This window comes from Fistularia commersonii, chromosome 4, assembly GCF_037954325.1.
Source record: "Fistularia commersonii isolate RoL2024-O1a breed Wild chromosome 4, RoL_Fcom_v1.0, whole genome shotgun sequence".
Taxonomy (NCBI): Eukaryota; Metazoa; Chordata; class Actinopteri; order Syngnathiformes; family Fistulariidae; genus Fistularia; species Fistularia commersonii.
This window is the reverse complement of record NC_141287.1, coordinates 236,312-248,472: the sequence shown is the minus strand read 5'-3', so window position 1 is coordinate 248,472 and position 12,161 is coordinate 236,312. Positions and strand designations below refer to the sequence as shown.

General features: G+C 43.6%; 1 gene segment (V, D, J or C); it reads left to right on the top strand.

Annotated features, from left to right (window-relative positions):
• LOC147234370 (Ig kappa chain V-III region MOPC 63-like) overlaps positions 1-11,606 on the top strand; it is a 65,326-nt gene extending 53,720 nt beyond the window's left edge. The window contains 2 exon segments of the V gene segment in view: positions 10,176-10,209; positions 11,163-11,606. Coding sequence covers positions 10,176-10,209; positions 11,163-11,491 — 363 coding nt within the window.
• The last annotated feature ends 555 nt before the right edge of the window (positions 11,607-12,161 follow it).

The following is a 12,161-nucleotide window of genomic DNA, read 5'->3' as shown; positions in this document are numbered from 1 at the left end:
ATAGCATGAGCTTTTATTCGTAACTGGTGTTGTTACATTTGCGTAAGCAAGATAAAAGTTAGTGGGTAGACGCCTGTGGGGCGTCGCTTCTCACGGGATAATCATGTTTTTAGTACAGCCAGCACTTTTCACAGGATTGTTTGCGTCAGAGGACGTGGGTACAGGTTGCATAGAGAAGCATAACAGGATAAGGTTACAGTTTGTACAGCTCGCAATATGGTTCTCACACATGATAATATAACACAGACAGTTTTGCCACGTGAAGTAAATTACTCTAACAGAAACAAGCCACTTACAACACACAGGTTTCCTGTGAAAAATGTGCGTCCGTAACTTCTGACACCATGTTGTGTTTTGCGTAAAAAAGGCGACCGGAGATATTAGAGTAGCACTTAGTTATTTTACTGAAGAGGCGATGATAGCAATTCGTACCAACAGACATGAGCCCGCCTACAGAGAGGCTGCGCATGTGCAGATTGCAAGTAAACATATATGGTTAATTGTTCAATATTACTGTGTCCACAGTCAATATTCTACAGGCGTTGAACGCTGAGCTGAAGTCCGGGAACAGCTTTTCTCACATCAGACTCTTTGGTGTCCATGTGGGTGAAGGCCGGTGGGGAGGTGAGCAGATGGCGTCCTCTGTGGAACATTGGGCCTGGTATGCAAACCGGGAGGGGTCTAGGGTAGGTTTTGGACTTGATCTGCACCATGACTAGCTGTTGAAAGCACTTCATGATGATGGGGGTCAGTGCTAGGGGGTGATAGTCATTGTAACCGGATTGGGCAGCGGATTTGAGGCATGACAGAACAGCCTCTTGCCTCAGGGAGCTATTAAAGATGCCCCTGAAGTTCCTCTGCACAGTCTTTCAGCATGTTGTTTGGGACTGCTGCCTTGTGGCTGTTGATGTTGGAGTGTTCTCTCCATGCTGGCAGCAGGCAGGTTCAGGGCTCGCTGGTGGGTCTTCTGTGGATGAGTGTTGTTTTGAGCCTCAAACCGTGGGAAGAAGCTGTTGAGGTTGCTCAGCGGAGAAATGTTATTTAGGGTATTCAATGTGGCCAGTTGCAAGTTGCTCTCCTCTTTGCATCTTCTCTGAAGAGTGGCAACATGGGAGCCTCAAAACAACCGTCCAATGACCTGAAAACAAAGATTGTTCAACATCATGGTTGAGGGGAAGGATACAAAAAGCTAGCTCAAAGATTTCAGCTGTCAGTTTCGACTGTGAGAAACATAGTGAGGAACTTGAAGACCACGGGCACAGTTCTAGTTCAGGCCCGGAGTGGCAGGACAAGAAAAATCTCAGATAAGCAGAGGCGAAGGATGGTGAGAACAGTCAAACTCAACCCACAGACCAGCTCCAAAGACCTACAACATGATCTTGCTGCAGATGGTGTCACTGTGCATTGTTCAACTATTCAGCGCACTTTCCACAAGGACATGCTGTATGGGAGAGTAATGCGGCAGAAGCCTTTTCTGCGCACACGCCACAAACAGAGTCACTTGAGGTACGCTAAAGCAAATTGGGACAAGCCAGCTTCATTTTGGAATAAGGTGCTGTGGACTGATGAAACTAAAATTGAGTTATTTGGACATAACAAGGGGCGGTATGCATAGCGGAAGAACACAGCATTCCAAGAAAAACACTTGCTACCCACAGTAAAATTTGGTGGTGGTTCCATCATGCTGTAGGGCTGTGTGGCCAGTGCAGGGACTGGCAACCTTGTTAAAGTTGAATGGATTCCAGTCAGTATCAGCAGATACTTACAAACAATGTTCAAGAATCAGTGACAAAGTTGAAGTTGCGCCGGGGCTGGATACTTGAACAAGACAACGACCCTAAACACTGCTCAAATTCTACTAAGGCATCCATGCAGAGGAACAAGTACAACGTTCTGGAATGGCCATCTCAGTCCCCAGACCTGAGTATTATTGAAAATCTGTGGTGTGATTTAAAGCGGGCCATCCATACTCGGAAACCATCAAATGTACTGGAGATGTTTTGTAAAGAAGAATGCTCAAAAATACCTTCAACCAGAATCCAGACCCTCGTTGGAAGCTATGGGAAGCGTTTAGAGGCAGTTATTTTTGCAAAAGGAGGATCTACTAAATATTGATGTAATTTTTCTGTTGGGGTGCTCAGATTTATGCACCTGTTTACTTTTGTTTAAATAATTATTGCTCACTTTCTGTAAACTTCATTTCACTTCTCAAATATCACTATGTTTGTCTGCTATATGATATATTAAACTGAAATTGCCGAGACGAACAACCAACGACTTATAAAGGAAAATCTTGAAAATGATCAGCCCAAACTTTTCCATCCCACAGGATGCTAGTGTGCGTCAGGGCCTCCATCAGGGATCAGCTCTGAGCCCCTTCTTGTTCACAAGGGTGATGGACAGGCTGACAGATGAGGCTCGACAGGAATCCCCACGGACCATGATGTTGTTTGCAGATGACATTGTGATCTGTAGTGAGAGCAGGAAACAGGTAGAGGAACATCTAGAGAGGCTTCAAATGACCATGTGAAAATGATTTACCTCTACTAAGAATGCTGAATATATATTTATTCCTATATCTACTGAGTATACTTAACACAATAAATGTTTGTAGATCTTGCATAACTGCATGAACCCATTCGGCACACGGCAACTGAGTACTTTTATGGTAAATACCTCATTCTGACGACTCAGTTGGAGTCAGCAGCAGAGTTGAAGTTAGCTGGGAGAAAAATGACCGCATTCCCGACTGCTGGAATTTAAGTTCCTTCACCTTTCTCCTTCTCAGCTCACTATTCGGAGGGAAGTCAGGGTCGTAGTTTTTATGAACGGTCTGAAAACACCGTCCACATTTCCCTTTTTCGCTCTAGCGACGGCAGACCTGCAGATGAGGCGAACGCACTTTGAAAATGACACATTAAAAAAGAGTCCAGCTCCCATCCCGTATGGAAGTGATACATTTTATTAATTATTAAAATTATTATTTTCTCGAGTAAATTGTCACTATTTCTATTGTTTTCAGTGTATACAGGACGTCTCAAAAAATTAGAATATTATGATGAATTTCTTTATCTTCTGTAATGCAATTAGAAAAACAAAAATGTCAAACATTCTGGATTCATTATAAATTACCGGAAATATTGCAAGCCTTTTATTATTTTAATATTGCTGATTATTGTTTACATCTTAAGAAAACTCAAAATCCTATCTCAAAATATTAGAATATCATAAAAAAGTAATTTTTGATTTTTATTTGCATGACAGAAGATAAAGAATTTTATCACAATATTCTAATTTTCTGAGACAGTCCTGTATATATTGCCGTTTCGTTCTGCTTGTGTATTTTTCACCCTTATTATTCCTTTATGTTGTCCATTATTATCCCTGATGTTGTTGTTGTTGTTTGTCTTGCTATTTTATGTCTCTCTATTTATATTTATACTATATATACTTTGTTAGTTTTTGACATTATAAGTGTTACACTGGTGTGAAAATGACTTTCTCCTCTGTAGATGGATGAGGTTGATCTTATGTTATTCTATGTAGCAGATAATGTGCAGCAGCTGAGAGCGTTTAGTAAATGCTAATTGGTGGCGGCCTCCTATTGGTCCCTGCCAGGGCGCCGGCCTTATTTCACTGGCCGTGACGACATTTGCCGGGGGCGCCAGCTGAGTCTTGTGTGGTCTCGTTTGACCGGGGAAGCACATGTTAGTCTGGTCTTTCAGTTGAGACTCATTTGTTTGGAGTGTGCTTGTGGTCTCCGGTGAGTTAGTGTTCTCCTGGTTTGTTTGGTGTTCAGTGGAAGTGTTGCTGCAGATGTCAGTGCTTCTATAAGTTTCATATTCTTCTCCTCCCCCAGGGATCTTTGCACCTGTGCTGATGGAAGACTCTTTGGACTGGACAGAAGATTCCCTTGGATGGAAGAGAAATGGAGTTCCTTTGAAGGAGGACTTTGGGTAATGTTCTGGAGGTGAGAAATCAGACCTTGAAGATGTGATGCTCAATGTTAGTGGCTCTGCGTCATAGGTGTGTGAGTTAGATGGAGTGCAGAATGTTCCTGGAGTGCAGACTTCAATGGACATGTTTGGTGTCCAGTATAGGAATGTGGAGGGAAAGATGGTAGACTTTGCAAAAAGGATGGAAATGGCTTTAGTGAATACATTTTCTAAGGTGACTTCAGAGCGGAGGTAGATTATGTCTGAAGACGGGTGGTGAGAGTGGAGCCAGTGGTGGAAGCTGAAAGGGCAGGAGTTGGAAAAGGCTCTGAGGTCATGGAGAGATGGCAGGTGACTGACAGCTACAGGTCATGTGATCTGGAGACGGGAGGCGAGCACTTCTTGAATAAGAACGATCCAATATGTCTGTTTCTGCAGAGGTTAAACACCAAAAGTGTGTTCACTGACCTCTGAAGCCATCAGGCTCGGGCCTTATAAAGTGCTGAGGGGAGAGCGGCCCTGTGTCCTCCAGTGGGATATTGGCTCTTAGTCCAGGTCGGATTCCAACCTGCCCGACGGCCGGAGCAGAATTTGCCGACCCGTAACTCCGACTCGTCGGTAGTAGAAATTTCGTCTCTGAAGAAGACTTGACACAAAGTGACTGCTTGTTGGATTTGAAGGCGAGAAGGTTTGTAACGTTGTCTGTTTTGCAGACGTCACGAGGGTCTGTTTCATAACCGTCCACAGACAGAAAAATAATGTGAAGTGCTAAATTTTGTGTTCATGCAATTTTAATTCTTGACATTTAACAGCACTGATTTTACTGATGTCAGGTTCTGGCCAACTCATTGTGTTAATGCTAAGGTTCTTTCAGACGCTGTCCATAAATGTTTGGGCTTGCAAGGATCCTGAGTCCCAGATGTAGCCTGTCAACACAACCAAGGTAGTGTGTACAATGTTTACTGTTGTAAAGTTAGCAAAATGTTCAGCATCTTTTTATCCTGTTGCTGTTTAACTTTAAATGCTTGTAATTTTCCTGCTGTGAAAATAGTGTCCATGTACACCCTGAGGTCAGTGTTTTTAAATCTGTTTTAGTTGAACATTTTTCTATGGTTTAACTTAGTCTGACATGTGACTTGTTATTTTGGTCCAAAGCTAATCTTCAGGGTTTCTTTGAACTTTTGCACTTGGAAATAATCCTTCACTTTGAGATTGACTTGCAGTATTTCTGTCTGAATGTTGGACTGTTTTATGATGCATTCAAAGTATTGAATAGTTCAATCATTCACTGACTGCTCAGCACAAATAACCAGGATTTGTTTTTAAGCTGCATGCAAGAAAACCCAATCCAGAGCAGTGAGCTGCTGCAAATAAATTAGATATAACATTTTTTTCCTGACACTCGCTCAGGTGTCCAGCCAATCACTGCACTGACAGTGCTTGTGTACATGCTATATCAGAAAAGGAACAACAACGTGCCTGTGGGAGATTTTCAGTGATCTGGAAAAGAGGGAAGGTATCCTGGCACTGGACGTACACAGAGGGAGTGTTGCTTCCCAAGGAGAACGCAAAGGATATGGAACAGTTCGGATCAATCTCCCTTCTCAGCGTCGAGTGCGAGGCCTTCAAGATCTTTTCCAGCACCTCGTGAGAAGAACATCTCCATCACTACCTCTGTGCAGAAGGGAGGAGTCCACTGATCTGTGAAGCCAGAGAGCAGGACGGTCGTCCAAACCTTCTTCAGATACTGTAATCAAACAAATGAGCAGGTCTTTCCATTGAGGTTCTCAGGTCTCATTGCAGAATTAAGATAAAACCAGATTGTCAGTGGGCTAGAAATTGCAGATATTGAGAAGTCAGTCAGCGTTTTAATGTTTTCTATCCGCAGATCCAGATTTTTGACAGGGTCGGGGTGCTATTGCCTGAAACTGACTGACTTAACCCTCCTGGGTGTGAAGGGGAACCATCCCAACTTTTTTTGGGACCAAAATGTAAATAAGCTTTTATTCTGCATTAAAACTGAAGATCCAGGATTCAAGTCTGAGGTCCGGCTAGATAGATATGCATGCCATCATTTGTAAAATGTCTGATTCTGTCAAATATACGCAGAACATATGTGTCAATCACCCGACTCCTCTGGGTCTGTCAAACCTTTACCTTCTGATGAAATCAAAGATGTACGTGCACATCTGGAGAAGGTTCTGATCCCAGACCGACAAAATATGGATGTCAGCATGTTTTTATATGTGCACACATTTGTGTGTGGAGAAATGACATTTTTTTTTTTTTTTTTCCCCCCTCCTAAGTGTTTTGTGTAAAGTCAGCAAAATGTTTTAATGCTTGTAGCTAAAGTAAAATAAAGTATCCATATGCGAAATCAGTGTCCCCTATGTGGTTCAAAACCTAAGTGCCTCGCCCAGTTTTTCCTCAAAGTGTAAGGTTGTGTCCATGCAACCTGGAATTCTGCACCTGATCGGTTAGCTCAGTGCCTTAAGCCACTGATGCTGAATGTGGCCAACACTCACCTTGTAGCCAGTGGCCCAGGGTTCAAGTCTCGCCTTGCTAAATGAATAAGTACAATTGATGTTGCCGATTTTTTTTTTTTTTTTTTTTTTTTTTTTTCTCTCCTCCCCCCCTGGAGAGAGTGGTCCCCTGGAGAAGCTGCCCTGCTAGAGAAATAAAAAAAAAGCAATTTGACTTCCCAATTTGACTTGGTGGGATGGATGCTTTGATTTTTTTTTTTTTCCCCCCTCAAAAAAAATAAAAAAAAGACAAAAAATTAAACAAGAAAAAAATTAAATAAAAACATAAAAATTTAAAAACAAACATTTGCAATTTTTTTCAAAAAAGAATTAAACATTTAAACAAGATGAAGATTAAAAAAAAACAGGACAACTACAAGCATTAAACCAAACATTTAAAAAGAGGAAAAACACAGGATAAAAAAAAAAAAAAAAAAAAAGAACACTGCTAACTTTACAGAAAACTAGCCAGAGTGCACACACTACCTTGGCACTCTTACATACACAACTTCTGGGCTCACCACACTTACAACACAAACAATTAGAGATGCACTGTCAAACACCTTGATTCAAACACATACAAAGAAAACCTCAACTACACAACAATCCATCTTAAACATCTTACTGACTTCACTGCTCCTAAATATCAGCAATGAATTAACATTGTGCTCAACCCAAAATAACATTATACAAAATTAACAAGAATAATTCAAGACATCACTTACCATTATTTTGCCAAGCACTTGTGATGTACATTTGAGGACTCTTAGAGGACAATCTGAAAAACAGATTCTCATGACACTTTGCAAAACAAACATTACAACATTCCTTCAAGCTTGTTTCTGGGTGCAAATTCCCAATCTGCATTGCAATCCAACAATCACTTTGGTGACAATTTGCATATTTAATATTTGTGAATGTCCAGATTGAGTCTACTTTTGGTAGACTACGCCAATTTTTAGTTTGCGGTTCAGTAAAACAGGAGCATCCCGAGGAATGCGTGCAATCCATTGAGCTGTTTTAGAGAGAAGACAGAATTACTTGTTTCCTTACAGAGACTACAAAATATACATGGACTTGAACCAGTGCCCTTCTGTTTCAGAAGATCAGCCTGCTGATGCCAGATCTGGTAAACATAAATCCACATAAACATGGGCAAAATGAAGCAAATGCACTGGGATCCTTCCTGCCAAGCTGATTTGAAGTACATATATATATTTATCTATGCAGGGACAGAACCTGCTTTGAGCCAGATTTTACATCCTGTGTCCAACAGCTGAATAGATTCACATAAAGAAGACGGCTAGAAGACGGCTAGAAGACGTTCCAAGAAACTGCAAGCATGTCAGAACATTTCAATCTGCAAAATAGTTCCTCACTCATCTTCAGATGAACTCCTATACAAGAAGTCTACCTCCACTCTTAAGTCACCTTATAAAATTTATTCATGAAAGCCTATGCTGGATACCAAACCTACCCACCATTTCAGAATTAAGCCTGACTTTCACCTCCAAAACATTCCTCAAGGTAACACCAAGTCACTTCCTGTCAGTACAACTGACTCTGCCAAGTGTGACCGGTTAGCTCGGTGCAATTAGCTGCCGACGCTGCAAGTGGATACTGCTGGTTCGAGTCCAGTGCTGGTCAATTAATGCAGAATATACAGACTGCACCTTGTCACTCAGGACAGTTTGGAATACCAATGTCCAAATGTCTACAGGCCACTCGTATCACTCTACTCCCTCAAAACAACCAATTTCTCCACCTCACGTGCATTGAAAGGGGAACCATGCAAACATACCGACTGACATCCAGTGGCAGCCCAAATGTAGCCAAAGCATTCCAGGCGGACAAGCCGGAAATGCAGAGGGGAAAAAAAAGGCAGCAAAAACCCTGCAGTAAACAAGTTTATTTAAGCCAAAAATTGAAGCACAAACTCAGGTACCTTCTGACCTCAAGATGAAACACAGCAACTCATGGTGTGCAAGACACCTCTTGCAATTCCCCAGTCAAACACAACCTTGCACACTCAGCTAGCTCTCCTCAAAGCCCTGGCGTCTCCAGGAAATGACATCACGGCCAGTATAATAAGGCCGGCGCCCTGGCAGGGACCAATAGGAGGCCTCCACCAATTAGCATTTACTAAACGCTCGCGCCTGCTCCCAATTACCTGCTACATATAATCTATGACAATATTCCTTTTTCACAGCAGTGTAGTAGTTATAATATCAAAAAATAAAAAAGTATACATATATATATCTATATAACAACATTAACAACAACCGGCAGTGGTACTAATGACCTACAGGGTCTTCTTCTTCTTCTTTTGGCTTTTCCCTTCAGGGGTCGCCACAGCAAATCAACTTTCTCCATCCAACCCTATTTACTGTATCAGAGGTTCGTTCGGACCTCTCTCGTTCGGTTCTCTCTCACACCAACTACCTTCATATCTTCTCTCACTCCGTCCATAAATTTTCTCTTTGGTCTTCCTCCAGACCTCTTGCCTGGCAGCTCCAATTCCAGCATCCGTCTACCAATATATTCTCTATTACTCCTCTGTCCATGACCCAACCATCTCAGTCTGGCTTCTCTGACCTTCTCTCCAAAACATCTAACATGTGCTGTTCCTCTGATAGACTCATTCCTGATCCTCTCCATCCTGGTCACTCCCAAAGAGAACCTCAACATCTTCATCTCTGCAACCTTGAGTTCTGCCTGCTGTCTTTTGGTCATTGTAACAGCTTCTAATCCATACATCATCGCTGGTCTTGTACACTGTCTTGTACACCTTTCCTTTTATTCTGGCTGATAGTCTTCTATCACAAAGCACCCTGACACTTTTCTCCACCCATTCCAAGCTGCTTGGACCCGTCTCTTCACCTCTTTTCCGCACTCTCCGTTGCTCTGGACTGTTGACCCTATGTACCTGAAATCCTCCAGCTTCTTGATCTCCACTCAGTGTAGCCTCACTGTTCCACCCGAGTTCCTCTCATTCACAAACATATATTCTATCTTGCGGCAACTAACTTTCATTCCTCTCCTTTCCAAAGCATACCTCCACCTCTCTAGATTTTCCTCTACCTGTTGTCTACTCACACTACAGATTACAATGTCATCCGCAAACATCTTGGTCCATGGGGATTCCTGTCTAACCTCATCTTTCAGCCTGTCCATCACCATTGGGAACAAGAAGGGTCTCAGAGCTGATTCCTGATGGAGTCCCACCTCCACCTTGAACTTCTCTATTACCCCTACAGCACACCATACCAATGTCTCACAGCTAGCATACATGTCCTGTACCAGTCTAACATACTTCTCTGCCACTCCAGACTTCCTCATACAATGCCAGAGCTCCTCTCTTGGCACCCAGTCATATGCTTTTTCTAGGTCTACAAAAACACAATGCAGCTCCCTCTGACCTTCTCTGTACTTCTCTATTAGCATTCTCAACGCAAATACTGCATCTTGGAGAGGCTTGGAGAGACACGGGCTAGTGCCGCCCTGAGGCTGCATTATTCTCCCAAAATACAATGGTATAGGAAAATTATCTGACACTCTGTTCAAACGACTGGTGGAAAATGAAAATTGTGCATCTTTAAAATGTGGCTCCAACTTTTCCTGCCTGTTAGTGAAGTGTTTGTGTGAGAGTCAGAGAACCGTGTCTTTACACTCAGAGGTTTTTGTACGACGGCTCAATGAGTTTGTGTCACTGTGGTACACGTTCGGCGGTGGAACCAGACTGGATGTGGGAGGTGAGTGAAATCTTTGACTTTGTTGATGTTACTCCAGACTTTTTTGAGTTTTCCTGTGAAAAAGTTGGGTCTCCAGTGAGATCAGGTCGATTTGAGCCGAAGGACAAAGTGGACGGAGGCTTTCATGTGGAAGAGTGGGGATAGAAGCAGTCGGACGTAGAAGAAAAGCCTGAATCCTGGCTGATATTAGACTCTGATCTTCAGGCTGGTAGGTTGAGTTTGTGCCGATAAAGTCAGAGAGTCGTCTCTCTCTCCAGTCGGAGGGGTTTGTCAGGCGCCTCCATCACTTTGTGTTGCTGTGGTGGACTTTTGGTGGAGGAACCAGACTGTCAAAGCCACACTGAAGCTGCTAAAGTGAAATGAGGTTCTCGAACGTGTGAAGTCGTGGCTGTTTTTCTGCAGAATTTCTGTGACGACCCCGTCGCAGAGAGCAGAATAAGGCGGGTGTTTGAACATGTGCTGAACTGCTTTATCAGCTTGGATACTGATGGAAATGTGGTTGGAAAAGAAGTCCAGTCCTTCATAGATGATTGAAATCCTCGTGAAAACGGACTGATGGTCGTCTCTGCACGTCCGATTTCTTTTCATGATTTTCACACTTTGGAGGGATTTGATAGAAGGTCGTGTCAAACTGTTTCTGCTCAATCTGCCCGTTTGCAGACTTTCAGTCGATTTGCATGAGAGGCTTCTTGCAGGGAAGTGAAACACTGTGTGAGTGAGTGAGTGACTGGTGGACCAGAACAACATCTGACAGGAACTCCTTAGGAGGAGATGGACTCTCACACAGGAAAGAGGTTTGATTGACAGCTGGGACAGAGTCAGACGTCAGATCATAATAGCACTTATAAGCTTCAAGCACTTCCGGGTCGCAAGTCGCACCCTCGTCTCCTCGGCCGCGGAGTGCCGATGGAAAGTTGTCGAGGTCCCACTCTAACCTGCCCGCCTTCTTCTAGGTGATGTGGTCCGTCCCACCCTGACGGTACTGCCCCCGTCCAGCGAGGAGCTGGAGGACGGCGACGCCACCGTCACCTGTCTGGCCGACAACGGCTTCCCCTCGGACTGGAGTCTGGCCTGGAAGGTGAACGGAGGAAGCAGCAGCAAATGGGAGCAGACTGAGAGCCGTGGGCCGCCGGGGAAGGACGGCCGCTACAGCTGGAGCAGCACCCTGAGGCTCTCTGCAGACCAGTGGACCAAGGTGGACTCTGTGACCTGTGAAGCCACCAAGAGCTCCCAGACTCCACTCAATGAGACACTGACCACAGCCCAGTGTCTCCAGTCCTGACCCCTCTCTCTGCTCGGACCTCCACACCTATTTCTCTTGGCTACTCTTTGCCCTCCTCTGTCCCGTCACATGTTGATTTCCTTTGTTTCAAGACAATAAACACCTTCTCATCAAATCAATACTTGTTGTTGTCTCTCACTTTGATTGTTTCTGGAATTTTTTGCCTTGACTGACCAAAGACACAGGCAGAAGAGAGTCAAGAGTGGAGGTAGTAGTTGTTTGGGGTTCTTAGACAACAGAAGGTGACGTACGGCAACTGGGTGAGTCTGAGGCTGCTGTCTTGATATTGGTCATGATTGCTAATCAGGTGAGGACAGGTGTGCGTCTTGAGCAAGGAGACAAAGAGCAGCTCAGTCACAGTGACCCTGAAGATAGTTTGTATATTTCAGCAGATACTTTGGTCACAGGGTTTTAGGTGGTCATTGTCATATTTGCTCAACCAGCAGAGAGGTGTCCTAAAAGGATCTATGTCAGGACCACTATCTGCCACCTTTTGTCACCCGTAGAATAAATGGTGTTCAGTCACCTCAGTAAAGAGGAACCCTTAGGGCAGATCTGTGTCATAGGACATCAGTGCAGATGACTTCCAATGGCCTTTCTGCTCCACCTGCTTTAAGGGACTTCTCATAAACATTTTCCAGCTATCTCTTCTTCTGATGACACACTGCTT